General features: G+C 41.2%; 3 protein-coding genes across 6 annotated transcripts in view; 1 reads left to right on the forward strand and 2 right to left on the reverse strand.

The window, feature by feature from the left end:
• Positions 1–13431, reverse strand: part of LOC5569526 (embryonic polarity protein dorsal) — an 87838-nt gene that overhangs the window by 58419 nt on the left and 15988 nt on the right. Inside the window, exons 1-2 of one of the 4 annotated variants that reach the window (XM_021848337.1) lie at positions 6789–7037; positions 5631–5891 (exon numbers count right to left, since the gene is read on the reverse strand). The exons of 1 other annotated variant lie outside the window; for it this stretch is intronic. In XM_021848337.1, the coding sequence (XP_021704029.1) occupies positions 5631–5661 (31 nt within the window). In that variant the 5' untranslated portion in view covers positions 5662–5891; positions 6789–7037. Of the gene's footprint in view, positions 1–5630; positions 5892–6611; positions 7038–13431 lie in introns of those variants that run through there. 2 more of the 4 variants (XM_021848336.1, XM_001652790.3) reach the window with 2 other exon arrangements.
• Positions 1425–3016, forward strand: LOC5569528. Its single transcript, XM_001652789.2, has 2 exons — positions 1425–2732; positions 2795–3016. The coding sequence occupies exons 1-2, from the start codon at positions 1440–1442 to the stop codon at positions 2945–2947; spliced, it is 1446 nt and encodes a 481-aa protein (XP_001652839.2). The 5' UTR covers positions 1425–1439; the 3' UTR covers positions 2948–3016.
• On the reverse strand, positions 2922–4553 carry LOC110677244. Its single transcript, XM_021848338.1, has 2 exons — positions 3276–4553; positions 2922–3212 (listed from the first exon to the last, which is right to left on the reverse strand). Exons 1-2 carry the CDS (start codon positions 4440–4442, stop codon positions 3018–3020), a joined length of 1362 nt encoding a protein of 453 aa, XP_021704030.1. The 5' UTR covers positions 4443–4553; the 3' UTR covers positions 2922–3017.

Raw genomic sequence — 13431 nt, forward strand, 5'->3', positions numbered from 1 at the left:
GGCAAGAAGAAGATCTGTTTGCACAAATATTGCATTTGTGATGATCCGCCTATAATGAGTGAACGCATAAATATTGAACGCAACGTTAACGAGTGTTTCGTTGCACGGCATGCTTTGATTGGCGGTTTCGTGAAGAATAATATTTACTTATGTCATTTTCCTCACCGATCATTGCTCTGCCTCTGTCAACCGGAAAACATGGAATGAATGGTTAAACGGTCCATGTCGTAGGGATGTTCCCCCGAGCTAAACGACCATTCGTTGGCAATGCAGCCATTAACTCATTTACACGTATTTTTACGGCTGTGAAGTAATAAATCCGAGAAGTCACCACCATCCATCACCACTTGCACCGAGATAGCCGTTGTCTTCCGCACGGGGCTTCTTTGTGTCATGAGGAAACCACCGCGGCAACCTACTTGGATCGAATGGAAAATGCAATGCTCTGATCTTGAACTTATGTCACCTCACTTGGGTGCATCCAAGTTGGCCGTTTCAGTTCGAAAAGAAAGGATTATAAATAATTTTCGCTGGCATGGCACGCTTCGCTGAAACAATTCCGATTTCGTTTCCATCGAGTTCGAGAGACCGGCGCCCGGTTCTTTGATCCACTTGGGGTTAATGTAATCCCTTGCGTCGCGGGAAGGATGCTCAAGGTGAACAAGCCGAGAACTCGTTTGGTGTGTGAACATGAACCAAAGAACTTGTCACATCACTCTGATAAAGAGCATGGATTCGTCGTCGCGTATTCTACGATTGGCATCGCATTATGTTAACTTTGTAAGCCTCCCGGGATTTTTTGGCTAATTCATCCGAGCAGAGCGGCGTCGTAACTTTTTTTCGAGCGACTAGAGCACAATATATTTCCTAGCAATCAACTTGTACACGCCACTTAGCAACCGTAGTAAATATTTGCAGCTTCCAGCGTGCATTCTTCGATGGTAATTAAAATAGCTCACCTCTCACAGCTGGCGGGGTGATCGACGGAGATGATGCAGCCGCAGCTGATTTGACATTCTTTGTGCCGGGGGTGCACTTGTCTAAATTCCTGCGGTGAATTACAAATGTTGAAAGTGTCGAAGAACGTGCGGAATTTGTCAGCGTGGAAGCAATCGTCTAATATTGCCAACAACACAGTAGGCGAGCAATGCAGGGGAACTGTTCGAAATCTAGTGACATGTTCCAGCCCAGGCCTACTCGTGTGCTTCCCAGAAGTGCCCCTAAGGTAAACATGGAAACATCTGATGGTTTTGTTTGCGCGAACGATCTAAGCTGCATTTCCGTAGATGGAATTATCGCCTACTTTTCCAGTGAGAGCAGATCCTATGCCATAAAGATAAAATCGGACTGTGCATTGATAACAGTCCGATATAAAATGCAAAGTGGAGTTGTCTTCAGGCCTAGTTTACTCACTGTGTCACGGTCACGGAAGCTGTACGATGGCAAGCGCCTTAGAAGTGATTCTGTTAGTGCTGGCTTGTGCCGTTGTCCGAGGGGACCCATTTTTCGGCAATAACTATCAACTTCCTCAGGGAGCTGCTCTGTCGCGATATGCATCCGAAGTCGTTACGAATCTCAACAACGCTCGGAACTCGCTATCTTCGTACGTGCGTTACCCTCCGACGGCTTCGCCAAGTTTGAACGAAGGAGCAATCACGCTTAGGGATTACGTTGGAAATGTCAGTTTGTTGGCGGGAGGTGTGTATTCGGAAGTGTCCAGAGCAGCCACGGATCGCACAACGGCTCCGGTGGTAGTATTTTCGAAGATCAGAACCCGACTGAACGATCTGCAGCCTTTGCTACAGAATGGATCGCTCTACGTGGACACTTTGGCAGCAAACTTCGATTCCGAAGTGGACAATAGCACGTCTTCCTACTTTGCCACGTGGCACGCGAATCTACAGTCTGACAGCCTTCATCTTTCGACACTTCTTCAGAACGTCAGTCAAGTGATCGATTCGGTTGCAGGACAGGGTCTCAACACTCAACAGTTCATAGCGGCCCTATCGGCTGACGGATTACTGCAAGACTTGGTGGACGCAGTTCAACGATCATCTGCCTCTTCCGGCCATCTGTCATCCACTGTCAGCAGTTTAGTGGGTGCCATTAACACGGCTAACAGTTTCCGGTCGACCGCTAACTCTCGAATCCAGAGTGGTCGGTTATCGGCAGTCTCAACTGTCAACAGTTACATAGCCTCGTCGAACGCTTCATTCAACTCGATCCTCGTCGCGACAGACACGCTGTTCAACCATCTGAAAACGATCAACGATTCGTTTGTGTTCCGCTGGCCGCTTCTGTTGAGCGATCGCGTAGAACAGAAGCTTGACCTCCTGAACCGTTCGATCGAGAATCTGATCGTAAATCTACACTTCCGCCGAAACGTCGTCGAGACGCACTACCTGGTGACGCGTCTGGTGTTTGCGAACGAGAACGAACCTCAGGCATACTTGGAAGGTGAATCGGAACAACTCACGAGACGACTGGTCAACGTGATTCAACCGGATGGTTGTGCGTCCAATTTCCGTACGCAATTTTTGGGGCTTCCTTCAACATCGCAGTCGCAACTCACGCAGTGCATCAACAGCCAGCTGGGATTGGAGCGACAGGGAGCCAGCCAAGTGCTATCGATTGCTAACAACTTTTTGAGGGGTTACGTCACCGCCGTCTACGATAGCTTGGAGATTTGCTACAGCCATCCGTTCGAGAAGATGAACGATTGCTTGGATGATGTAAGTTCAGAGGTGAATTTCTAAGCTAACGAATGCCTAATCGGATTTCTTTCTATCAACAGATTGTCGAGACCATAGACTTCGGAGGAAAGTTCTTTCTCTTGGACACGGTAACGTTCTATCTGTTCGAACAGGTACAAGCCGAACTGATAAACTGCCATACTCGACTGCTGAAGTACGTGCAAAATGTAGGATTAAGGGCTAACTGCCAGTAACAGATGTTTATTCACTAACAACAACGTAACAGAAATACATGGTAACTATAGTGTTCCGCGAAGTCAGAATTCACCAACGGCCACGTGGTCGATTTCGTTTCTTGTTATAAAAGCACATCTCCTGCAGGTTGTGGTAGTTCAGGAAGTATCCGATCTGAGCGATACAGGTGTTGAAGTTGCTCTGAATCTCACTGTCGATGAACGTTTCAATCTGCTTGGATGCCATGAAAATACGCCCGTTTGCCCAGGTATTCTCGAAGCCATTCTGCAAGATTTAATACAGGCGTAATTACAGACCCCTTAAGAACTTCCATCAAAAGAAACTTACCAAATCCAAGCAGTAGGTGACCTTCTTCGGTGCGTACCGGAAGCAGATATCGAACGCAGCGTAAGATGCATTGATTGCTGAGACGGCAAAGTTTTCGATAACGCTGTTCACCGTTTCGAAGGTTTTTTCCTCGTTCGCCGATTGATCCAGCAGGCAGGCGCTTACGTGAGTCATCGTAAAGTTCGGGAAAGCCAGCAGCTTCTCGATGTAGCCTTCGGTGCAATCGTTCGCGAGCATCGGATCGGCCGATACCTGGACCGTTACTTGCGTCATGTAGCTCATCGGGGCGGATATGAACGATCGCGATTTCCACTGTTCGATCTCCCGGTGTTTGTAGAGGCGTAGGTTTTCGAAGCCGAGCATCACTTTCTGTATCATGTTCTCGAGAGACTTCTTCAGCGCAATGAAGTAGTTGATGGTGGATTTGGGGAACATTTGTATCTTCTCTTTCATTTTTTGGTAGAGCTCTTCTTCGTAGGTACGCAGATTGTTCAGCGATTCGGTAACATCTTCGATCAGAGTTGCCGATGCATTGAGATAGTTATCGATCGATTCGTTGAAGCTGCGTTGGGCGGCCATGGCCCGACTGGTTGTCTCCAAGGTCCAGGCTTCACCCTTCTGGATTGCATCGGAAACACGAGAGACGTGTTCAACCAGCTTATCGGAGGTAGCGAGAAGATCGTCCAGCGCTGGGGTGACATCACGTTGATCGAACATCGCCTCCGACAGGCTGATCGATGCAATTCTCATATCGCTGTTGATTGACCGGAACTGGTTGTGGTTGTAGAGGTTGTAATCGACGTTTTGCAGCAGAGTGATACTGTTGACGACATCATAGCCATTCAGGTACCGAATAGCTTCGATAAGGGTTTGCTGTATTAACTGAAGGTCATTTTCCTCGAACTTCTCAAACACTGGGGTAAATTTGCTCGTTAAATTCGAAACATATTCCACGAGACCTTGAGCGGCTAGTTTTAAGTAATCCGTCGTAGGCAAATCCGATTTCAGGGGTTCGATTGAGCTCTGCGCCGAAGATATGTTCTCCAAGATCAACGTTGTAGCGTTGACCACTTCTTCATCTTTGGCCAACGGGTTATCCGCCAAGGCCGTGGCGAACTTTGAGGCTATGAGTAACCAGAGCAGCTTCTCCACTGACACAGTTCTCATTTCCTCGCGATTGTTCCGTTTGCTGTCGATCGATCGATGCACTCGCGCTTGATTCTAGTTCCGTACTGAGCCATCGGGGAGGAAACTGCCCCAACAACTCCCGGTCATTGTAGAGACAATGATCTGTGCCCGTGTGTGCGGTGGGGCTTGCGGAAAATTCGCTAATCACTGCATCAACACTCTGAATTGATGCCTTCCCCCTTTGAAACGGCCATCACCGAGCGGGCAATAGTGGTTCGAACGCTCAACGTCGGTCAGGAGAATTTATATAATACACAGCGAAAAATGGAAGCAAATGCATTTCAAATCGATGGGACTGGGGTGGTTTGATGAAGGGAAAAACTTGAATTTCAAAAATCGAGTTTTGTGCATCATGGTAGCTGTGATGAAATTCCTTGCGTATGGCATTGAAAAAAACACTGAAAGAAATTTTCTTCCAAATTTTGGCGCATGATTTCTGTCAAAAGACCACCCCGTCCGGTTGATCCGGGAGCGGCATATGGAAATATACTCATCACTATCCATCACCGGGCTGCACTTGGGTTGCAATCAGCTAGAAATTAATCGCGTGCACGCCATTGAAAGCTTCTCCACTGGTCGGAGAGAAAACAATGGCGACCGTGGACGCTATTCTTTCCCGCTGGGCACCGTTTTACATACCCGAGTATGGGAGTATTCAGCCTTAGCCCAAGGTCACTCGATGATAATGGGCTTGGGCGGTTCAAATATTACATCTTTCCGACTCATTTGGATGGTCAGCTGAATCTGTGAATGACCATAAGTTATGGGGCATTTTATGGTTTTAAGTGGAATTTGGAAACCGTCGGATTTTCAATTCAATGGGTTGAAAACCCCCCGTCCTGGGAATTCCCTGGATCCAGGCCTGTCAATCCGGTTGATCGGGAAACCACCAAGTCTGCCCTCAGCTCGTGATTAGTATTCCTATTGCGCCGCACGCAATTGCTAATAACAACGCTCGAAGCGGGTAAATAAATTGTCGGACTATGATAATTTAGCGATTCAGTAGAGACGCGTTAGCATTTTATCTGACGATCAAAATTGTTGTCATCTTGAGAAAACAAACGGATAAATTTCAAAAACGAATAATCCAATAGCTAATTTCTGATGTATTGTGTGTAAGTGGTGTTGACAAAATCAAAGCAACCCGAACAAAAATTTCCAACGTACCTTCCATAACGTTGTTGTCGTTTGGTCCCATCGCGTGCTGGTTCTCGCCTACTGTGGCTTTCTTTTCGACAGTGGACAATACCACAGCACCGAGTTGAGGTTGTCTCAGTTGGTTCGAACCAAAATATCACTTTTGCTGTTTAATCAATCACTTAACAAGTACTATATACGTTTGTACACTGTGAACTGCTTGTTTTTGTTTGGAGCTTGTTTAACCACCACCAAATGATTGCTTCATTTTTCAAAGTCTGTAGTCAAACTCTGCAAAGGAACACATAACAGACGATTAATTTTCTTCCTTCTTGGAAGGTAACTGGGATACTAAAAGCTAATAGCAAAAACCGTGCACTACTGCGGGTAAAGCGTGATTGTCACTACTACAAGGCGGGGCGGCGGCACCAACCAGAATAACTCTGTTGTTTTAGAGTTCTTTTCGTTTGGGTCGTGTATTGCCCGAAACAGGTTTAACATGTTCTCGCGAAGCACCTTCATTCGATCCGGAATGATGGCGATGAGATGCGATCGCTTAACATAGGAGGCGGTGGAGTTGGCATGGCCTGCTAGGGGCTGAAAAGCTTAAAGCAATAAATTTCAAAACAACAACAAAATTAAGTCAAGCGGGATATAAAACACAATCTGAGACTTCGTTTCATTTGACCGTGCATATAACTATATCGATGGGCATACTATTGCTGGAGTTAGGTGCGAGCTACTGTAGAGTGATTTGAATGTGTTCGTAGCAGTGTATGGAAAAAGAATCATCGTCTAGTGTTGGTTGATTTGTAATCCATTTTGCACAAAACTGACGACGACCATTGGGATTGATTGCGGGGTCATGATGGGCGAAAGGTTGGCCTGTTGTGGAGTGATAACCGTGTTACAAGGGCATTTGGTCGATTAGCTCTAATGAAGTTTTAATGGTTTGAAATCCCTATAAGTAGCCATAAAGCGATGCAAGCATATTCAAATCTTCATTATTACGTTTTTAGATTGTTGTACGAGCTTCTTCCACTAGTACGAATGTCTGACTAAGTTGAGAGCACAGTTATCACGTTTCCAGCGGATGACCAATGTTGATCTTCTTATTCTTCTCCTGATGCACTTTTACGATTTTTCTAGCCAACTATACCCGTTTTATCTTTAAGCACCGAAACGTACTATTTCACTGGGTTCAAATCCACACCGATTAGCTTCTCTCCATCCAAGAACGACAAATCACCACCGTAAATCCATCCACTCTTCGATGAAGTCTCTATTAAAACTTGTAAAACCGGAGGCAGTTGGCAGATGCGATCGATCTCGCACATTCGCGACACTTTGAAGGCGGCACTCGGATTGTTACTGAAAGGAGCAGAACCGCTTGATCGGATTATGAAAGCAAACGAAAGGCACGACGACACGAGACGGCACACAACGGCGAGAGAACCGACCACCATACACAATATAAACAGTGTGTATAAAATCGCCACGTCCGTCGGGCCGAATCAGCGCGCGGTAATCGTAGTAGGCAGTGGCGGCAGCGGGTGGATATAGGGAAACAGTTGTATCGACACATGTAAAAGCGCCGCGCGCATGGCTACGGAAGCTCGCGATCATAGCAGGCTGGGTGGTGTTAGTTGCACTGATTGCGGTGTAGCAACTGTAAACAAGCGACTAAGTGAGCAAACCAAACATAAAAAAATGCGATTCAAAATGTTGGTGTTGGAGTTGTATGGTTGTGTGCAATGTGTTCGCATCAGCGATGCCAGATTGCCGAGGCATCGCTACCGTATATTTACTTACAGGGTTTCCCAGAAAGTATGGGCGCGACTTTGATAACGAGAGTCATAGCATTTTTTATTGCAAACAAATATTTTCGGATTTTTATTTGATTTTTATTACCTGTGATATTTGTTTTCTACCACATCACCATATAGTGAGACTACCCAAGGTATCCTTAGGAGAACTTCTAGAGGAATCTTAGAATAGCTTAGATAACTTCATTAGGCAACTTTGGTAGAACTCCTAGAGAAATCTAGGTAAACTGTCACAGAGATATCCCATACGAAATCCTTGTATTAATTCCTGGGAAATGTCTTAAATGGTTCTAGGAAGTATTTGAGAAAACATTTACAAGAATTTTCAACATTTCTCCTGCATTTCCGAAAAAAAACTAAAGAAAGAATTGATGGATTTATTCCATTTACTTGTAGAGGTTCTCAAAGAAAACTCTGAGCCAATTGATAAAATATAGGATTTATGGAGAAGAAAATTGCTTAGAGATATAGCTGAACAATTTGAAATATTTGGGAGAATCACTGGAGAATTTTTGAACGATATATTTTGAAATATCTAGAGCAATCTGTGGAGAAATACTATGATACATTTCTACATCAGTTGAAGAAGGAATTCTAAGTGGTTTTAGAACGATTTTCTTTGTAAATTCTTGGAAGGTTTTGTAGAACGGACATTTCGTTCATGATTCAGCAAGTCATTGAAAAAGTTCAAGTTCAGTTCTTTTTTTTGAGAGGACGAACACAAAATTATTGCGACACATTTAACAGGGCATAACTTTTCTACCAATGGGTAAAAATCAACCAAATTTTGCACACTTTCTCATTGATGTGTATTGTTTACATGATGTCAAACTCGAAGTCGTGTTTTTCGATTCAACGAATATAGAGGTGAACCGTCTCAAGAGTGTTGAAGCGGTTGACGTTAGACCACGGCAAAGGAGTTGGAAGAAAACCGGGACCGAAGAACAAAAAGACGGAGGGAAAAGTGAAGCGGATGATTAAAGCAAATCCCAACGTCTCAAGCCGTGATTTGGCTAAAAAGATCGGCATGTCGAAGAGGTACGTCCAGAATTCAAAGAAGTGAGCTAGACTACATACATACAAGGTACAGAACTTCCCAAACCGCGATGAGCGGCAACAATCGACGGCTAAAACTCGGGCACGGAAGCTCTACGAGAAGATGCTGTGACAAAATATGGACTCTTGCGGACTGAGGAGTGAGCCTTTCGTGACAAAGGGCACAGTAAATGGCGAGATCTGCAAATCTGAGTGCCTCGAAAAGCGCTTTTTGCCGTTCTTGCAGCAGCATGACGAAGCTCCAATATTTTGGCCAGCTTTGGCATCATGCCACTATTCTAAAAGTGTCCTGGGGTGGTATGAGGCCAATTCTGTCCATTTTGTTCCAAAGGACATGAATCCGCCAAACTGTCCGGAGCTGCGCCCGGTGGAACAGTACTGGGCAATAATGAAGCGGGAATTTTGGAAGTGCAAGAAGACAGTCAAAGACGAGAAGGACATGTTAAAAAAATGAAAAAAAAAAAAAAAACTGAGAAACTGGTACCGGATGACACTGTAAAGACTTTGATGGAGGGCATCAAGCAAAAATATCTTCAACTTTACACTCATGGCTCCATCGATTAACTTTTCTTTTGATTTTTGAAATAAATATATGTATAAAACTACCCTAAAATTTTGGTTTGATTCTAAACATTATAAGAAAGTTGGCATGACATTTTCGGTGTCGCAATAATTTCGTGTTCGCCCTTTACCCTTAAAAATACTTATATTCAATCATGCAATTTATTTTGTAGGTATTTTCAAAAAGGAAGAGCTGGAGAATTTTTTTTTGAGTAGTCTTGAGGAAGTTGGAGAAGTATTGGATGAAATATTTAAAAGAATCTCTGAGGCCGAAACGACGGTCATTTCGTTTGGAACGAAATTCTGACAAATAATTACGGGTCTTTGTTTTAGATTCCTACACTTTACCAATATCAAATATTGGCAATAAATGTTCTTAACCATTAGTCAAATCGGGCACAACGTTTCAACAGGACGTAATTGTTTTTTTTATAAACAACAAAAATGAAATGCACGGCATTGGCGTAACAAGGATTTTTTCTAGAGGGGGCCAAGGGAGGGCCTAGCAAATTCTTGGTTTACCGAAGTAATGTCGGTTACAATTTTTACAAATTTCGTTATTTGCATAGATTTGTATTGATCTTATTTGTCTATGATTTTGTCCCATTGCTGCATAGCAGAGTTCACTACGGAAAATAATCATTTCTTTTCTAATCAAGTAAGAAAACTCCTTCAAGAATTGTTCCGAAAAACTCACAAGGAATATCCCTTTGTAAGTTTTCCACGAATTTTTCAGGTATCGGATATTTTTTTACGAATTATTTCCGTTCTTTTCTATTGCATTCTCTAAGAACTCTTCTATCAGTGTTCATAAAGTTTCTCCTGGGATTCCCATGGAAAGTCATTCCCAGAATGAATAGTTCCTACAGATTTTTTTTCTCCTGAAGTTGCTTGAGGCTTTGTGATATTACCAGAAAATTTCTCAAAAAGACCATAGCAAATTGCTTCAAATAATCTTTTGAAGAATCCTAAATTGTAAACATTTCTCCATAAATGTCCTACGTGCTTATCTATATAAATAAAAATGGAATGGTGTTTGTGTGTCACGAAATGGCTTATGAATGGGTGAACGGCTCGGGATGATTCTTCATCCGCTTTGTTCGTCAAGGGTTCCGACGTGTTTGTCTGTCCCATGATATTCACCAGGAAAATTGGAAAAAACGAGAGTGAACAGAACTGTCATTTTGTATGGGACGATTCATAGCATTTTTCAACAGCCTACTTGATGGCAAGACGAAGTTTGCCGGGACAACTAGTTACAAATAAATTCTAATTATTAGATAGTTTTAAATATCATCCAGTTGTTCATTTATAATTAAATGTTCACCAATATCTACTTCAAGATCACCAAGAAAGGATCCTTTCCACAAATTCTTCAAAAATTGCCTCAACAGTTTTTCCAACTTTGTCTTTGAGATTCATCCTAAAGTTTCAATCAACATCAACAAATCTTTCATAAGATCTTTCAGAAATACTTCAAGGATTCCACACAAAAAATGCAGCATAAATTATCCAAGACGTACTGCAAAAAAAATAATAACTATTTAAAGTTATTCTAAGGATTCCTCAAGATATTCCGCCATATTTTCACAAGCAACTAAACAAGATTCAATCGCAAAAATGTTCTTCAAAATCCCATCTTGATAATATTTTTTTTAATTGCCTGCCTAAGAAATTTTTGAAAGTACAACCTTATTACAAAGTTAAAATGATTGTTCTTTCCTAAACTCTTCCGCAAAATAAAAAAAAAAACAAAAATTTTCTGAGCAATTTATTCAGGGATATCGGTGGAGAATCATAGAAATGTTTCTTCTGCAATTTCGTCCTAGGATTCTTTGGAATTATTCACCAGAGATTCATCCAAGTATTTTCTAGAGTTTTTTTTTCACTTTAAACAGCATCAGCGATTCTTCTGGGCATTTTTTAAATAAATTTTTCAAAAGTTTCACTTAAATTCGTAATGTGAAATTTTACTGAATCTTGGAGGAAATTTTGGCATTACTTCGATTTTTTTCCTTTAGATTTTTTAATATGATGCTCTTTGGAGTATGTAAGGATTTTTTGTACGAATTTGTTAAAGGAAACGTAATGTGAAGGAAAGAGAAACAACAAAATGCTGGTAGAAACAACAGATGCTATAAGTAAAAAAAGTGATCACAGTTAACTTAACGAGTAAGGACTCGATATCCAAGGGACCATCGAGTTAGCCATGAAATCAACTTTTACTATGGTTTTCTAACTCGATATCGAGATACCGAATATTGAGTAAGGGAGAGTTAATCGTATTTATAATCTATTTGCTAGAGGTGAACGACTAAACGATAATTGAAACCTCTCTAATGCATTTAAAAAAAATCAGAGTTGTGTACAAGCCACGATCGCATGACGTTAACTACGCCAAGTGATTTTCTGCATTTGAATCATGGTCCATTGTCATAGTTGCAGTCTGGTTCAAACTCTAACATAATATCGTGACGGTCGCAACATTTCAGATTCTAAATTGATACGTAGTATATTGCCGTAAGACGTAGTTAACTTCAAAAGAAGAATAAGAAAAGAAGAAGAAATCGGTTTGCTTTTATAGTGCACTTACCAACCCAAAAGAATCGTGGAAGACAATTTGGACGTCTTTGGTTGCATAAGAAAGGGGTTGACATTTTCCCAATTTTCGACAGTCTATCGTCAAAAATCAAAAATTTTCTCCATTTGAGTAAAATGTTGTATTAATTTCCGACCGATTGGTGGGAAAATATTGAAAATCTACCGATAAATGGCTGAGTTATTAGTATTCAAAATCTTACATAATACCGTGACGGTCGCAACATTTTAGATTTTCAATTGACACCCAATACGGAGATGAACCAGCCTAGGGCTGAAAATCTCCTTAATAAAGCTATAATAATAATAATTGACACCCAGTATATTGCCGTAAGACGTAGTTAACGTCAAAAATTCAAGAACCCCATCAGAATCTTCTTTAGAAATTATCCTTGAAATCTGGCAGATTTTCTGCTTTGATTTCTGAACCCCCAGACATCTACCAGAAAGTCTCTAAGAACATTCAATTCCAGAATAAAGATTATTGGCAGAATTGATCAATTATTGTTTTTAAAGTGACGTGCCAGAGGTTTTTCACCAAATTTCCTCTGAAGATTCGAAGGCAAGAGACATTCCTTAAACACTTCGTAGATAATTTCTTTATAATTCGGAGAATTGATTTTTCATGAACTTTGCAAAAGAACTTTTTTGGGAAAACTACATAAAAGAATTTGACAAAACCAATGAATTTTTAAAGGCATTTCGAGGGAAAAGTTTGTGCTTTCGAAACGTAATTAAGTATTTTTTTTAATCCCGGGAACGTATTTGTGGATTAAAAGTACACGGCAACGCGGATCTACTCAAATCTGAGTTGTTTCAACGCAAAACCGTAGTTGAACCCAATAACCCAAATTTGGCTAAATTTCCAAGGCCTCCATTAAGTACTTTGCCTTTAAAGCCATGAGAAAAATTTACTTAAATTTGGTTTGATTCAACGCAAAATTAAGTTCATTCAACCCAAGTTTGAGAATAATGCATTTTACCCAAATTTGGCTTATTGGACCAAACTACCCCCATTGAGTAGGTGCAGCTCTCTCTGTTTTTGACAAAATTGGTGGGGAAGAGTGAGAATACCGAGAGATTTTGGGTTGACAGAATAATCGATATACTTAATTTTGACTTTAACTCAAAAAATAGGTAAACTGATTTTTCCGTGTATACATAGGAGAAATGGTTGTCCTCCAGGAGGAATTTACGTATATTATTTGAATAATTTCCAAAAGAGATTTGTACCAAAACAGTCGTAGTCACTTTTCGGTATTGCTTGAGGAATTTGATTATTATTACTAAAATTTAGAAGAATATAAAACTTTTTTTTAGCAATATTATTCAAAAACGATGTGAGAAGAAATAGTACTATGACCGATTTTGTTGTACTTGTCTTATAAGCCTTAACTAGGTTGAAATTCCTTGAAAATATCTGTTATGAATTAGGCCTTATTTATTAGGCGCAAATAAAAAAATCGAGCTATTTTATGACTAAGAAGTTTCTTCAGTAATTTTGTCTATTTTTTCAATTAATTTTGTCGGATATTATATGAGTTGTAGTTAATGTATGGATTTATTTAGAGAAATGTTGTGGATGATTCTGGGCCTGCCCCCCCTGTTCCTACGCCAATGATATTGGGATTAGGCAGCAGTGGAATAAAAGTCTGAGTTATACTGAATAACGAATTAAATAACGATTTATTAAATCAACGATGCGCACAAAACGAGTTCACTTTTTAGATAGAAAATGGCGCGCATTGCATAGCCAGCAGAGGAAACATTAGACTGGTACAATTCACATG

This window comes from Aedes aegypti, chromosome 2, assembly GCF_002204515.2.
Source record: "Aedes aegypti strain LVP_AGWG chromosome 2, AaegL5.0 Primary Assembly, whole genome shotgun sequence".
NCBI lineage: Eukaryota > Metazoa > Arthropoda > Insecta > Diptera > Culicidae > Aedes > Aedes aegypti.

Coding starts and splice junctions, on each gene's coding strand:
- LOC5569528 (XM_001652789.2), top strand. CDS start 1,440: ATGGCAAGCGCCTTAGAAGTGATTCTGTTAGTGCTGGCTTGTGCCGTT. Junction 2,733..2,794: donor TGAACGATTGCTTGGATGAT/GTAAGTTCAGAG, acceptor TTCTATCAACAG/ATTGTCGAGACCATAGACTT.
- LOC110677244 (XM_021848338.1), bottom strand. CDS start 4,442: ATGAGAACTGTGTCAGTGGAGAAGCTGCTCTGGTTACTCATAGCCTCA. Junction 3,213..3,275: donor TCACCTACTGCTTGGATTTG/GTAAGTTTCTTT, acceptor TAAATCTTGCAG/AATGGCTTCGAGAATACCTG.